A 17,108-nucleotide genomic window follows, 5' to 3' on the forward strand; every position below is an offset into this window, starting at 1 on the left:
TTAATTTTTAATGCACAGGTAAATGCATTGCCTCCTAAATTAGTTATACGTTCAATACAACAAGTTAATAAAATGCAGTGATCAGAACTGAAAAAAACAAAAACAAATCTAATATGCACGTCGTAAGAGATCTCTTACGAAGTGCATATTAGATTTGTTTTTTTACTTATACATTACTTATAAATTTACTTATAGATTGTGCAATTATATGTTACTTATAAATTGTGAATTTTTCTGTTGGAATGACATAATTTTTAGGAGAACAAGAAAAGCTTGCTGAAGCTGTGAAGAGTGTCCTCGGTAAATACGGTTTGGGAGGTTGGCCACTTCTGAACGAGAACCATGCCCAGGAAGACAAAGACTACAAAGAGATCCTCAAAGAAACAGGCCCGCGTCCACTGTTTAACTATTTCGTATCTGACGATGCTTCAGCACCGATTATAACCGTAAGAAAACATTCCCTTTAATGCTTGGAGTAAAGTTTCTTCTTAGTACTAGTAATACTTTTCGCCATTTCCAGTAATAAATTTTCTCCGCTCTATTTTTACAGATGACTAAACCGAAAGAATTTTTTGTGTCTGCCGGATATGAAAGCAACTATGCGACCTTGCTTTCCTCTCGAAACGATGCCAGCGCGACTGATGCATATAACTACGACGACTACGAAGATTACGAGAAGAAAAGTGAAGCGGCGTATGAATCCTTCATAATGGAAGCAATAAAACTGCTGAATAAGACTTTCCCGCAAGAAAAACTAAACGAAACAGCAAATAGCATCATTACATTTGAGAAGGAACTTTATCAAGTAAGTACCTACGTTAAACGGTGCGTAGCTAGAATGAGCACAAAATATATCAAATTATATTTGAGTGACGACACCCGGGCCGCTATGATGCGAGACGGATTTCTGCAATCAGCCCTCACTCTTTTCGATTAATTAAGAAAATTTACTATCGTAAATTTCTTTGAATACGTCGAGAATGAGTTGCTTTCAGTGTTCTTCTAAATTTGTCGTACGTTCGACTCGACTGCGCTGCGTCATCAAGTCGAGAGAATACACAGGCTGACTGGCCAACCACTGTCATCATTATGGCGAGATGCTGCGTGACAGGCACGAATAATAACGCTTAACAAATGATGCATAATGTCCCCGCATCATGAAATCATGACTTCAGATAAAGGCGATATTATAAAATTTTGCTAATTATTTTCTTTTCGTCGTTTCCCATAACAATAGCCAGTCCAGGAGCTTAAAGTAATACGTTGATTTGCAGCGTTGTAATTGATAATATATATACATCTGCGGAGTACAATCAACCTATCTATATGGCTTTCATAGATTATGAAAAGCATTTTAATTTGTAGAAATACCAGCAGTCATAGAGGCAATGCGTTATCAAGGAGCACAGGAGGCATACGTGGATATCTTGTCAAATATCTACAAAGATGCCACAGCTGCCTTGATTCTCCACAAGAAAAGTAGAAAGTTACCTATCAAGAGGGGGTCAGGCAAGGAGACAATCTCTGAAATGCTATTCACTGCATGCTTAGCAGAAGTATTCAAGCTTTTAGACTGGGAAGGCTTTTAGGAATGAGTATCAACGGCGAATATCTCAGCTACCTTCGGTTGCAGATGACGTTGTCCTGTTCAACAACAATGGGGATGAATTACGACAAATGATTGAGCACCTTAACCGAGAAAGTGTAAGAGGGGGATTAAAGATTATTATGCAGAAGACAAAGAGATTGTTAAATACCCTGGCAAGGGAACAAGAATTCAAGATCACCAGTCAGCCTCTAGAGTCGATAAAGGAGTACGTTTTTCTAGGTCAATTACTCCTAGGGGACCCTGATCATGAGAAAAAAATTGACAGAAGAATAAAATTGGATTGGAGCGCATACGGCAGGCATTGCCAAATCCTGACTAGAAGCTTACCGCTGTCGTTGCAAAGAAAAGTGTACAATCATTGCATTCTACCGGTGCTAACATATGGGGCAGAAACTTGGAGGTTAACAAAGAAGCTCGAGAACAGGTTAAGGACAGCACAAGGAGCGATAGAACTGAAAATGTTATGCCTAACGTTAAGAGACAAGAGCGGTGTAGATCAGAGAACAAACGGGGATAGTCTATATTCTAATTGGCATTGAGAAAAAAAAGCTCACAGGCCTGCGCGGTACACGCAGTACAGTCAGCGTAAACTGGTGGAGTGGCTCAAGAGTAGCTCCAATTTAGGCACCACGCACATCAGGGTCTTCGCGACAAAGTCTCTTCGCCTCGATTTGACGAGAACGATCTGAACTGTCCGCCCGGCGTCGATGGCGAGCTGCGCACGATGCGTTTGCAGGTACGTTAACTAGACGGTGCCACAATACTGGCGGAGACTGGGGATCGTGTTTTTTTTTTTTGCGCGCCTCATCTGAATGGCATCTCGTCGGCTGCGCCTTAACTAGACGGCGCCACCATACTGGCGGAGGCCACGAGGCGAGTGCCATCTGGATGGTGTTTTAGCAAGTAACCTACCCGAGCGCGCAGCTGTTGGTATTTCGATCCTGTTCATATCAAAAGTTATTGCTTCTATATACATTTTGCTGAATAACAATAATCTTTATATTCATCCGGTTGGTCAGCAGTAGCTATGCTTCAACATAGCGATCAGTGCGACATTGCAGTTTTGAAGACCAGGAAAGGCCGAACCCTTGGCTACATAAAACTTATCAGTCAGGTTGTACGCAAGAGGGGCTTTAGAGAGGTTTAGCTTGTCCGGTAATCGGGTAAACGCGGGCGGACCGGGCGTTTGGGGCGTTTCGCCGGAACCGTAAACGTGAGCGGCCTGTATGGTGCTGCCATCTGGTGGCGCAGAAATCAAACAGACAAAAACAGCTAATATTGCAGTAACCACGTGTATTCTACTTCTCTGCTGGTGTAAATTTTCGGCGGCAACACGATTACGCCACTGTCGAACATTTACACCAGCAGCAAAGTAGAATACACTTGGTTACTGCAATATTAGCTGTTTTTTGTCTGTTTGATTTCTGTGACCCCAGGTGGTAGCACCATACAGGCCGCTCACGTTTACGGTACCGGCAAAACGCCCCAACGCCCGGTCCGCTCGCGTTTACCCGATTACCGGACAAGCTAAACCTCTCTTTTAATGTCTGAAATTTTGCCCGAGAAAAAAATACCGGCTCAAATTTATATTTAGTAATTGGGCTGCATTGAAAAACATCAAGAAAAAATTAGCGCAGCTTGCACTAAGTTGTGCAAGGCTGGAGAAACATCGGAGCTGGTGATCACCTAGCTTCTTCCAGTTTCGCTAGGCTCGACTAAATGTTGCTAGGCTAGCACGCAATCGCCGCATTCATTCTCGGCTGACGGCATGACGAGCTACCATCTGAGCGGCTTCTTCTTTGGGAGTCTTGTACTTCTTCGACCATCCGATGTTACATTCAGTCAGTGCGAAGTCTACGAGAGTTGTGTCGGTCCCCGTCGCGGCGACATGATCTTTATAATCAGTCTGACGTCATGGCCAAGTTTCACAAAGTGTTGTCATGACTAAGCAAATGAAGAACTGCGGCGCGAAGCAGTGACATGGCTGGGAGAAGTTAGGTAAGTGATTGCTAGGCGACCGCATTAACGGAGCGGGTCTGCTGGAACGCGACGTCGGCATTGCAACGCGGAGGAACGCGGTGTCGGCATTGGAACGCGGTCTCGGCATTGGAACGTGGTGTCGGTGTTGGAAGCTGCGCTATGCAACGCGCAGTGACGTCATCTCTGGTGCAGCGGTGGAGGAGTGTTGCCGGAGCTAGGGGAAGCGAGGCGCACCTGTGGAAGGTGGTTGCTAGGCAGCGCGCAGTGACGTCTTCGCTAGGCGAGTTTTTGCGAACGCTACGCGGGGCAACGAACAGCTTAAACAGCTCCGCTATTAAAAGTGATGTATTTGACATGATCAACTACGCAGGGATTAATGTAGGACATGCTCCAACAGGAAAAGTTTCGAAACATAATACACGAAAAATCATTTTACTGCTACGGCAATTATATGGACACTTCAACCGAATTTCTGCCGTCGCCGTCGCCGTGAGGTTCCGTATAGATTCCAAGGGCGATAAAATCGTCGCCGCGCAACGTATGCGCAAGCGAAAGCGCGCGGGGGACGCGCGCGCTATCACGGAGAGCGAACGCACGGCCGAAAGCAAATTCGACCGTCGCGCGAAAGGCCATGGGGGTATGGGAGGGAGGGAGGCGGGGCGACGCTGTGCTCCGGCATCAAAGGCGTATCTTGCAATCGGGCGTAAAGGGAACTTGCCACTCAAATTCCCATGCGAAAGCAAGAAAGCGGGAAGGCAGTGCGGGAGGGAGGGGGGGGGGGGCGCAGCTTCTACTCTGCCAACAACTCCGTTCGCACTTTGCCCAGCTGTGGCCGTCGCCCGCACGGTCTCTTATCTCCACCCGGCTCTGACCTTTGTGTGCGCTGTGCATCCGCCGCTCAGTTTCCTTTGAAGCGATAGACCGCACTGACGTTGCCCGCTGCGGCGGCTGCGATTGCTGCCAGCGTTTTGACAGTCGTTGTTTGCGGTCATTCAGTGTGATCTATTCATGTTTGCTTGTGCGCGCTGACACTACGCTTGTTAATTCAGTTAGTAAGCAGATGTGTCCAAGTTTATGCAGCCGATAAACCTACTATCCCTACTCCGAATAGCTCTCTACTAATTTGCTATCGCAATTGATGCTTCGCCTTTCGGGCGAAACTGCGACGTTTTTGGTTGGTTGTGCAAAACAGAAATATATGTGCGAGCACGCTGTCAAGTTAGCGTTCTCGACTGGCCCTAACGGTACTGTACCTGTACCCGCTTCCTATAACAGCTTTCTAAAACATTTGATAGAATGAAATAAAAAGAAATAAGGATGTCAATTTTGTTTAAGCATAGCATTGTCATGTTTAGTGTGGATTTCCGAGAAAAATGTCATTGGCTTGAGTTCTGCACTTCTCCAGTACATTTCTTAGCCTCATAGCTAACCTTATAATCGAACATTAAATATTAGCCTAGATACGCCACCGCTTGTAAGTTTTTATTTGCAAAGCAGTAATGCGAAAGGTTTGTGATCGGATTTTCAGTATAAGGAAGACATCTGGACTGTAGTCCAGATGTCTTCACGCATTCACTGGGTAGTTGGTGTACCACGAAATATACTATTCCAAGGTTAGTTAGCTTGTTCAGATAGCTTGTTCATTTTCTGCGTTCGCCGTTCTCCTTGATAAAAAAGCTCGCGAGTCTTTGCTAAACGCATGGGAAGTGTTTTAAGAAGCAAACTCGCAAGTTATATATGCAAATTAATGAACAATTAAGAAAAGATCACATGTGAGGGAAAGTTTGGAACGATTGTCTGTCGATCGAGTCGATGGTGCGACACAACAACAAAACACACACACACAAAAAAAAGGAACCGTCAGGTGTTGGCTAAGCAGACTTCGATTCATATCACACACGCGATCAGATCAAGATGCCAAGCATCAGGGTATCTATATTTATGTAAAGGAGGAGGGAAAACAAGAGGTGAAAGGAAAAGAGGTTAACTAGATTAAGTGCCCGGTTGGCGTAAAGTTTACAATCAAACTCAAGCAATAAAATTGGTGTTAGGCACAAAATAGGTTCGACGAAGAATAGCGATTTTCATATACGTAGTGGAACCACGCTATGCTTTATCGTTTTTCATCAAGCGACAGAAATCTACGTTTTAAGAGTTGGGAATAAGGAAAGAATACCAAGCAGAATAAAAAATGTGGTTGATCCCTCTTATATAGGAATCGGTATAGAACACGAAAGTGAAACGTGTCTTCACAGAAGTAGTGTAATGTTTATTGCACATTGATATATAATGTCTATTGGTGTTTTGTGGCTAAAGCGCCCTTAGGCGTTGATGCACCCACGCTGACGCCTGGTGGCACGTCTCCTCCATCACGACTACCAACGTCGATGACCATGAGCAACCGTCGTGCATATGGAAGCTGCACTACGCTGCACACGCTAGCACAACGCGAAAGACGAAGCACGTAACTGACACACTAATACAACGCGCAAGACAAAGCACGTAACTGAATCGTCACCGAGTCAAATCAGCGCGTACAGCGCGTCGTAATTGCAGCCTCCGCGATCAACTTCAGAAACATTTTCAGAGCTAATTGCGGAGGCCACGCTCCGCTGTGCTGAGTACGGTGAACGCCACCTAGTAGTGCTTCTGCGAGAACGCGTTGGTAGTGCTTCTTGATGCCAGCGTCCCTTCGAATGCTGGCATCGAGGCGTCGTAGTGCTGAAACCACCGAAGCGTTCCCTGTCGGTGCGCGTTAGTGTCATAATGCAGTACTTCTCTTTTCTGCTCGTAGGCGGCGGCACCGCCCCGAGCAAGAGCGCGGGTACACGGAGGAGTGTTAGATATATAAGGCGCGTCTGTGTAGCTCTCTGCAAATGCGTTTGTGGCGCAATGGGTTAAACGCTCGGCGATCTATCGTCGCGGACCGAGAGGTCGTGGGTTCGATTTCCAAATTTTGCATGTTTGTGGAACTTTTTCTTCTGGTTTCTTTCTTTGTATTATGTTCGTGTATGTTCGTGTGACGTATTTCCGTGACGGAAATACGTACCGTGACGTACCGTCCGTGACGGAAATACGTCAGTGAAGTCTTGGTGGACCCCGGCATAAAACACTTTCGTGTTAAAAATGCCTTTTTATTAGAGCAATGGGTAAAAAAGTACATGCATCTGCCGATATTCTTGCTTTCTACAGTCACAGATTTTCTGGGTCGCTTGTCTGTATACCTGAACCACGTGAAGCGCATGCACACAAGAAAGGAAAATAAGAAAGAAAGAAAAGAAAAAGAAGGAAAAAGAAAGAAATGAACGCGAAAACTTGCACTAGGCCGCGCAAAGCTCAAGACACAGGGAAGCTGGCCGATTGATTGCGTCTCTTGGTTGTAGCTATAGGTTATCTCTCTCTCTCTCTCTTTCTCTCGTTCTCTCGCTTTCTTTCTTTCTCTCTTTCTTTCTTTTTCTGTCTATCTCTCCTTCTTTCTCTTTCTCTCTCTCTCTCTCGCTCTAATTCTCTCTTTCTCTCTCCCAAAGGATGTTGTGCTGCAATCGTCAGTACGATGCAACCGTATGGTTCCCATAAATGCACGTTCTGCAAGCGTGGGTGTATAGCGCAATTTTTGTTTACAGAATTGCAATAACATCTAACGCACGTACGGCTACGCAACAAGTGTAATAACTGAGCCTGCCGTCGCTTACTACGTAAGCCACAAAATTGAATCCGATGACGACACAGCGGCTGCTGTAGCTCCATTTCTTTCGGAATATGAAGTATGTGTCAGCCACGCGATCGGCGTCTCTGGAGGATGTATGATATTTGTGAGGAAAACGCGGCAATGCAACGTGTTGGGACTGTGCACTGAGGGGGAAGGGCGCCTTGTATGGTGTGATGTCAATATGGATAGTCATGTTTGGAGGTTTCTTTGTGTGTATGCGCCAAGTAAGGCACGTGACTGGGAGGACTACTTTCTCTCATTGACCCAGCACTTACGCAATGACCGTGTATTGGTTGTCTTAGGTGAGTTTAATTGTGTGTGTAGTGGTCAGGATCGGTCGTCTACAAGGCAACGCCATGATACCAGCGTTGACGTTTTGAATGCCATGACATGTGACTACCAGCTTGTTGATGTAGGGGATCATGAAAAAGTCCCTTTTCGCTTCACACATTTTCATGCAAGGCTAGATCGGATTTATGTATCTTTATCTATTCTCCCTAGCCTATACGGCTACAGTGTGCACCCTGTGTTCTTCAGTGATCATTGTTTGGTGTCGGTTTGTTTTGGCAATCGGCAGTGTCAGAGTTCGCGGATGAACTGGGATTTATGAAAAATTAATAAACAGTTACTCTTACATAAGCCTTTTCTCAAGCGCGTCCCGGAAATTCTTATTGACGTTTCAAGTCGTAGTTCTTTATCTCTCTTTGCGCAATGGGAGATATTCAAGCAAGAAGTTAAAATGATAGCCATTGAAGAAGCTTCCGTATTGTCTTTTGAGAAAAAAAGCAAAATATAAAGAGTTATGGAAGTTGCTAGATAAGCTACACGAACTTGAATGCCTGCATCCTGGCAAGTACATTGAGGACATTTGCAACGTTAAGGCACAAATGCAGACAATGGACACTGAGAGATACAGAGGTGCACTTGTTCGAGCGCGTACTCGTAGGTATTTGGAGCAACAACCTTGTAGTCGTTCGCTTGGTGATGAGCGTCGGCATGCTCTGTCGAAGCAAGTTCTCGAGATAGAGTATACCGGAGTGATTGTTAATGAAAGCGTTCATGGATCATTATGAGAATACCTTTCAGTCTCATAAAGTAATTAAGAATGAAGCTGTAACGGAAAATTTTATTTCGTTGCTGCCACAGCTTAGTCAAGAAGAATGCGATGACCTTGATAGAGACATTGGTATTAAGGAAGTGGAAGCAACCATTGCTTCGCTAACTAAAGGCAAAACTCCTGGGCCTGAAGGCTTGAGTGCGGAATTTTATCAATGCTTTTGCTCTATATTGGCTCCATTTCTGCTTAAAGAGTATGAGAAGCTTACAAGATTGGATACCTACCTGCCACGCTCTATCAAGGGAACACAGTACTTATCCCAAAAAGCAATGATTTAACAAAATTGCAGAAAGTTGAGGGATATCGCCCCATATCACTTTGTAACGTGGATTATCAAATATTTGCTAAGATATTAGCTAGTCGCCTTCAAGAAGTAATTCGATCATTGGTGGGAGATCATCAAACATGTGGCATTAGAGGACGATCAATTCAGACAAATATCCACGTTGCACGGTCTGTGCTAGAGTGTGTGACAGAAAGTGCGGGTCAAGTTGCAATAGTTCAGGTTGATTTGGCAAAAGCATTTGATAAAGTTAATCACTGCTTCTTGTTTAGTGTTTTAAAGCACATAAACATTGGATCTCTTCTTTTTAAAGGCATCTCCATGTGTTATGCTAATGGTACAACAAGGCTAATAGTTAATGGTTGTCTATCTGAATCTATCTACCTCAGGGCATCGGTAAGGCAAGGTTGTCCCTTGTCTCCTCTATTATTCGCTTTGTACTTGGAACCACTTTGTGCACGAATTTTGAAGGATCGTACCTTTCACGGGTTCAAATTGTTATCTAATGAGGTCTGGGTACTTGCCTATGCAGATGACATAGCCTTCTTCTGCGCTAAGAAAAAAAAGTGTGGAGACTGCCCTTGCCATAACGCAGCAGTTTTGCTCAGCTTCTGGTCCAACTGCGGACTTTGAGAAGAGTTCCGGATTTTGGTTTGGTCTATGGTGTACAATGCCAACTCACTTCGCAGGTATTCAGTGGAGGCAATACTTTAAGTACTTAGGTGTACCCCTATCTCAATATCGCAACAGTGATCCACACTGGTCAGCGGAAGTTGCAGAAGTACAACGTAATGTTAACAACTGGCAGGGGCGGCAGTTGTCCATATTTAGCTGACCTTAAGCTTGCAATCTGTTTCTAGCAGCTTGACTTATGTATGTCCTGCAGGTATTACACTGCTCGCGACTTAGGTTGCAAGCTTTCCATCGTGTGTTTGCTGCCTATGTATGGAGCTCACGTGTTGAGGCCATGCGGCGTGATAACCTTTTTCTACCTCTTGAGAGTGGTGGTTTTGGCCTAGTTCACCTTTTTGTTAGGCAACTTGTCTCCCGGTTATTCTTCTTTCGTGATACAAACAGTCCTTTTCTACGAGAGATGTTGCAACTTCGATTAATGAATTACCTTCCAGAAATAGTTGTGTCGTCATCTGTCAGAGATGCACCACCTGCTCCTTGGGGCTTCTTGAAAGAGGTTGTTGAAGGCTTTCACTTTCTTAAAGCTCGCTTTAGCTTGGATTATATTTTCAATGCATCCCGTAAAGAAATTTCTGCTGCACTGATAGACACATTGTTTCCTGTTCCCCATTATTGTGCACCTTATTTGGAATGTTGCTACTTAGATGTACCTGAGTGTGTCCGTCGAATGATAATTCCTCCAGGGATCAAAACTTTTTTCTTTAACTTACATTCGGCAACCCTTCCTGTCAAAACCTGGTTACAAAAAAGAGGCTGTTTCGTGCCGTGGTCTACAAACTGCCGTTTGTGTCCACATGCTGAAACGATTGATCACTGTTTTGTCGATTGTAGGGATGCCATGTTCTTCTGGTACATTCTCCAAAGAACACTTAAAAAAGATTTAGACATCACACCATACACAACTCGTTTTTTACCTTTTAACGATCCCTGTGACTCACCATATGACATGTTCATAGTACTTGGTCTACATAGTCTTTGGCGCAGTAGAATGTGTGACCGGCACGCTGAACCACCGTGAAGCACTCGGTCGTTTTTTCGGGAATCTGCTGCCTACGTTCGTAGTGTGTACGCTGCTAAAGAAACAGCGCCGGACTGGATGCCTTTATTGGACGCTTGCGCATGCTTGCCTGACTTTTGAATATGTACCTGTAGCGCCTTATTACTTGTGTTGCTGAAGATTCTGCTCCCATGTAATAAAGAAGAAAAAAGTGGGTGTATAGCGCAGTGGATATGACGCTCGTCTTCGGACCGCGGGTACCCGGGTTCGAATCCAGCCTTGCAAAGAACGGTCGTTTTGACATTTTCTTTTATTTATTTCTCTCGGGCGGCGAGCGCAGACCCGGCAGGGTGGCGACACGGTGCATGGGCAGTAGCGCGCAGCTGGCAGCAGCTCGGCGGAGCCGTGCCTGTGCGGCGTCGCCTGGTTGCCATGGCTACGGCGCCGCAGTTTCGTGCCACACGCACAAATTACGGCTGGCTTAAACTGCAGAAGAAGACGATGACACTCGAGCCAATGCTGCTGCTGATGATAATTTCGTGGCACATGCACAAATTACCGCTCGCATAAACACCTTTGATGTTAAAATCATACCCGCACGCCTCCTTCTGGCTCATAAGGTTAAGCCCCGTGGTTAAGGTATTGGCGTGTGAGCTGCAAGTCCGATCGAGCTGTGAAATTCTCGCACGCCCGTACACATACATACAGGCTTGCTCTCAGCTACAGCAACGTGTATATGCTTGCTTCCAAAAACATCCCGCCAGGGAATTACTTGTCTTCGGGAACTTTTCTTCAATTCACGCGATTATTACTTGCTCCTCGCGCATGCCAAACGCTCGCGAGTGCAAAGTTCTCCATGACCTTCTTTTTGAGAGGAGAACATGGCAGATGCGTTTTCGCTGCCTGTCATATACACCTCTGCCTTACACAAAAATCAGGCGTGAGCTACACACATACGACCTGTGGCATTTAAAAATGCAGCTCCACTAACGTGAAACCTGGGGAGGTGCGAAGCATGCAGTGATGCACCGCTAATGGGCTCATACTGCCTTAGGCAATGGCTCATAACCCCGTGAACGCGGCCTCCCCATTACGACGACAGAAGAGAAGTGAAATTCTACGCTGGAATGATGAGCGGCAACGCAGCGAGCTGTGGAAGACGACGACGACGACGAACGCGGGAGCACTGGCTCGAGAACGAACCGCTTGCTTCAACGCAGCCAGCTGTGGACGACGAAGAAGAAGTAGTTTATTGATGTGAAAAAGTAGAGAGGTTGGCCGGAATATGGAGCATCTGGCCTGCTACTCTACGTAAGGGAAGGGGAGGAGGGGAAGAAAGAGGGTCATAATGGGGCATGATAATGGGAGGAACTAGGTGAAAGGACACATTGCACAGATGATTATCACAAGCGTGAGTCCAGGCCCGTGTGGACGACGAAGATTACGACAGAAGACGCCTACAGCCCGGGCGCATAAGGTGCTTCGCACCTAAAGCGTGCCGTAGAGTACCATTGGTGATGCAACGACGGTTGGTGGCTTCATATCAGCGCAGAAGTAGGGCACATGGAAAGCAAGCGCGTCAAAATTGCACTGTTCTACTAAAATGCAAAGCGACGCCTCAGCCTCAAGCGCGAAGCACAAATCCGCGGAAATAGATTCCCGCAGAGGGAAGCCAGCGAAGTGCACAGTGGGACGTAGATTTAGCCGTCAACCACAATACTTCTATGCCCAGGCGCGCTTCTAACCTAAGCCCTCAACCCCCCGCAAAAATAAAAAAAAGAAGACGTAGTTTTTTTTTTCTGCACGCTTCCCCAGCCAAACAGCTGTACACTGCGATGTGCACTCTCTCATCTGGTCTTTTTCTGAACGACATTATTCGCCGGCTAAGAGGCTGAGCCACATCTGCGGGCTCCACAGTCCAAGCGAACATGGTTGTAAAAAATTGGAGGACGCTTAAGCTTCGCGTTTAACAGGGGAACGCGATAGCGTTATCGGGCCCCGTTCGCATCGCCATTTTTCTTTCAGCGAGCTTTACCGCAACAATAAATGTGGGAAAGCCAGCTAACAAAGATCAAGCTTACACTGATCCCCTTAAAGTCGGCTTCACTTTTAAACAGAAATGCATTGCTGAGAAGACATTCTTCCAGGGGCAGTATAAGTCATCTTACATTAAAATGCGAAGGCGCTGGCACCCTTTTTATTATTTTATTAATTGTTTGCTATTGCCCCGACGCGCGCGTGTGCCCAAAAACTCATTAGGCAGGCGAACTCCCAATTTGACCTGCCGTAGGGAACCTAAAACGGCGTTGCATCTAGGCTCCCTAACCTGCCGAGGATGCGAGAGCCATCTGGATGGCATTTTTGCAAGTAAATTACCAGAGATTACCTGGTTGGGATGGTAGAAATGCTGGAAAAGGGGTTCATGTTTGAGTTTCCTCATAACAGAATTATGTTTTACTCGTACGTTCAAATTACAATCCGACGCCGCCATGTCTGTAGGTTGTGGTTAAGTCGTACTTTACCATTTTTCTGATGGATTTCACTGGGAGAAATTAAATTTTTGTTCATCAAAACCCTGCACCACGTGGAGGGCCTGCGCGGTCGGGGTGGTTCGGGATGATTTTCTAATTCGGTAAGACCACTGCGCCACGCGGAGGGCCTGCGCGGTCGGGGTTGTTGGGGATGATATTTTCCGCCACGGCCGCCGACATTGACGTCGACGCCGGAATTCTGCGACACGCGGCCCTTAACGCTATCGCGTTAATATGCCTTCTCTGGGCGGTGATACTTATCTGCTTATCCATCCGAAACATTTCCAACAGTCGTTTTGTCAATAACTTTGCCATGTGATTATTTTCTGACAAACTGAATAAATAAGTAACTAAGGGTGCTTTACGACTGATAACTATCGTCTGAAAAAAGTAAACAGAAAGGAATCACCAAAATGCAGTGTTTTCCAGGAAACATATGCTTGGTAAACCTTCAACGGATATATTCTAATCTACGATCCAAATTTAAGTTAATGAAACTTCGCTGATGAGGGATGCTATATGGTGTGTGATAGAATAATATAAAAACCTAAGTTTCCATTTCTTTTTTTCTTCTTTTTTTTTTCAGTACGCTTCTCATGCCAGCGATAAAACGACACAGAAGAATCTCTCAGAATTCAGCGACACTTTAGGTGGTAATGTAAGTTGACTTTCCTTTACCCCACGGATTTCTGCAGAACCCTTCGTTCATTTACTCATATTTATACTTCGGCGACTAATAAAATCAATGCTGGTGGTGTTGATGTCGGAGCAGACGGGGCCTAGTGCACGTGGTCGGCAGCTGTTCCATCTGAGCATCTCTTATACTGTTAGCATGGATGTTTCCCTAAACATTCAACAATTTGGTGCCCGGGAGGAAGACATTTACCAGCCTTTGAACTCTTTTCCTTAAGGTTCCGGGGCATCCAGAAATACGTAATACTTAACACTTCTCGCAGTACTTGTTTCTGGGCTATTCGGTTCATACTGTATTACGAACCATAAGAACTATAGGCACTAAGCGCAAATCAACTTAAACATCAGGGGCGGAAGGGACAAAGTGAGTGCCTTCTCGTCTTTATTGGAGTGCGACTTCCCCAGCTCTGGAAATTTTTCCGACGTAGGCATTACCCGAAAAAAAAAATGATCACATTGCGATATCAGTCAGCGATTTGCGCACTGGCAGCTACTAAACACGAAATAGCTTATTAATGAAGTATGACCAAGGAGGTTTTCTGGCAAGTAATCACTCACCCAATACATTACATACCTTCACGGCAGTAAGCTTCACGTGCAAGATTTACACTGCGAAAAGAAGAATGGTGAAAACGACTGACATTCGTTCTGCATTGCAAATGTGGCTTAGGCGCCATCGCTGGTTTTTACCGATCGATGCCCGTCTCATTTTCCTATTGGGAACTTCTGTTGTGCTAGCTGCAACGTGCGTGTTCGTTTCCGCAAGGAAAGCATTCATTCTGAGCCGTCATTAAAGGACACGAACTTGAAGGATCATTTTACCGCATAATGTCGCAATTGGCGAACCATGACAGCGAAGTCATATCTGTGGATTTTCTGTCCCTTTTCTATAGATTTCTATGGATAAAATTTTGAAAAAGGACTTTGACGTAATAAACTATACTATAAATGGGAGCACAATTGTAAAAGTGCATTATGAAGATTATTACAAAAACGTGAGCAAATATCTGGAAGAATCTCGTAATACGTAAGTATGAAAAAGAAATCGTTTTCGATGCCTCCGAATTTTCAAATAAAGCTCGCACGTTAACAACTTAACAATTATTAACGGGCTTTTACTTGTCAAAGCCACACATGGAAAATGATGACACCCCAGTGCAGACCTACCGATTAATTTTGACCAGCTGGGTTTTTTAAACGTATAAGCTTCAAGCTTCGTGCACAAGCGTTTTTGCATTCCGCCCACATCGATACGTGGCCACTACGGCTGGGAATTGAACCTGAAACCCCGTGCTTAACAGACGTAAATGTGATGAAAGACATCTTGTGCTTCCGCGCTCACAGTGCTAAGCATTCGTAGGGGTTTTATGATGATAACGCCATTCGGTCATGCTGTTTCGCTGTGCCGTCTTGCCTATGCCTCTCAGTGAGTCGTAAGTACAAAATAAATTTTTAAGCGAAGCTTTATAGGCTCACAAGTTTCAGCGGTGGTGGTGGTGGTGGCGGTGGCGGTGTCACGCTGAAAAGTGGGCCGATCCCAGCGATAGTGCAGAAAGGGTCCAAGCTCATTGGCACATACCAGGGACAAAAGAGAGAGAGAGAGAGAGAGCGAGAAAGAAAGAGAGGGAGAAAGAAAGTGAGAGAGGGAAAGAAAGAAAATCACCACGAAGGTCAGAGAAAGAAACAGAGAAAGGGAGAGAAAGAAAGAGAAAGAGAGAAAGAAAGATAGTGAGAGAGGGATAGAAAGAAAGAAATAGAGAGAGAGAGAGAGAAAGAAAACGAAAATCACCACGAAGGTCAGAGAAACAAAGAAAAAGAGAGAAAGAGAGATGAAGGAAAAAAGAAATATAGAAACAGAGAGAGGGAAAAAGAAATAAAGAGAGAGAGAAAAGGAAGAGAGAGAAAGGAAGAGAGAGAAAGAGAAATAGATAGAGAGAGAAAGAAAGAGAATCACCATGAAGATCAGAGAAACAAAGAAAGAGAGAAAGGAAGAAAGAGATACAGAAAGAGAGAAATAAATAAACAGAGAGTGAGAAAGGAAAAGAGAGAAAGAGAGAGAGAAAGAAAAAAAATCACCACGAAGGTAAAATACGCACACGACAAGCTTCGCTTACCCCCATTTTCTCGACAGGGGAAGGGCTGGTGATTTTTTTTTTTTTACAATCTGCCTAAATGTATACGAATACTTGATTCGATCAATACAGACCTTGATGCGAAGAAACGGTGCTGCCACCTAGACTTGCTTCTTCTCCATACAGTCGCTTTGTATTCCTGCTATTTCTTTTTTTTTTTTTTTTGTTCGCATTGTTTTTTGACAAGTCTTCGAAGATCCTGTGATCAGAAGTACCCAAAGTTGGGCGAGTTGGTATGCATTCATATATAAAAAAGTTCCGAGCAGCGCGAAAAGACGCAGACAAAGGGCAGAGAAAAGCGACCTTGTCTGGTTCGTTTTCTCTGCCCTTTGTCATCGCTTCTTCGCGCTGATTGGAAGTTTCCTAAGTATGCTACTGCGACGAATGATTTTATACAATCCCATCGCTTAACATTTGCTAATAGAGAAATTTACGAAATTAAGGTAAGATACACAAGCAGGAAGTAACACTTTCAACAGGATTCAAATTGAATGATACAGAGCCTAAATACAGTTCGTGCAAGCACAGTTTGTTCGTTAAAGTTAGAGGAGACTGCTTTTCAGCGTCCTATATTACACTGCGGCCCTCTAAAACGTGTAATTCATCTGTTGTCTTTGCTGTTAATTACACAATACACATAATTTCCATGAAGTAACTTAAGCTGCTGTGCGAGCCGATAATTCTACAATTTAAGGCATGACTGGCCATATATTTTGTCTGTCGAGACTACTGTTACCGACTAAACTGATGTGCCACTTTGAAGCCCAGTTGGCGATGTGCGCTGCACTCTTATGGCAAAGAAAAGAGAAAAAAAAAAAAAAACGGCTCTACCCGTTAAGCCATGTACACTGCAAGGCCATATCGACGGTTCAAAAGTAGCTCGTGTCAGGCAGTGTTGTGATAGCGCGTTGAGTTCCGCGTTACAAATCACTGACCCACGTGAAGGGACATGAATATGCCGTGGTTGATTGACGACCCTAAACCCCAACGACGAGGTGAGAAGCTCCTAGTAAAGGGAGTGTGCTGGGGATACAATACAGCAGCTGCAAGCAGTACAAGCCAAATCAAGGAGGGCCTGCTAATTGTCCAGCCCATAACGAGTCGAGGCGCGACAACTGAGAGGGGTGCGGACCTCTCCAAGGTGCGGACTCTACAATCGATGACGTGTGTGTGCCATTGGCTTTTCCCACCCATATCATTCATTGTGTGTCATTGTGGTCATTGTGTGTCTTCGGTGTGTTTCCCTCTCCACGTTTGTGCGCAGTGAGGTTGCGCCTGTCTTAGGCTAGGCTCTCTTCAAGAGGAAGTGTGCTCCAGACTTCTGGATTGGTCGAAAATGACATCAACTGCCTTCCTAGTGTCTA

General features: G+C 45.0%; 1 protein-coding gene across 1 annotated transcript in view; it reads left to right on the forward strand.

Annotated features, from left to right (window-relative positions):
* LOC119446383 (neprilysin-2-like) overlaps window positions 1-17,108 on the forward strand; it is a 54,737-nt gene that overhangs the window by 13,055 nt on the left and 24,574 nt on the right. Inside the window, exons 5-8 of the mRNA XM_037710804.2 lie at window positions 259-446; window positions 551-805; window positions 13,506-13,577; window positions 14,506-14,639. Of these exons, the coding sequence (XP_037566732.1) occupies window positions 259-446; window positions 551-805; window positions 13,506-13,577; window positions 14,506-14,639 (649 nt within the window). The remainder of the gene's footprint in view (window positions 1-258; window positions 447-550; window positions 806-13,505; window positions 13,578-14,505; window positions 14,640-17,108) is intronic.

The sequence above is a fragment of the Dermacentor silvarum genome, chromosome 3 (genome assembly GCF_013339745.2).
Source record: "Dermacentor silvarum isolate Dsil-2018 chromosome 3, BIME_Dsil_1.4, whole genome shotgun sequence".
Lineage (NCBI taxonomy): Eukaryota > Metazoa > Arthropoda > Arachnida > Ixodida > Ixodidae > Dermacentor > Dermacentor silvarum.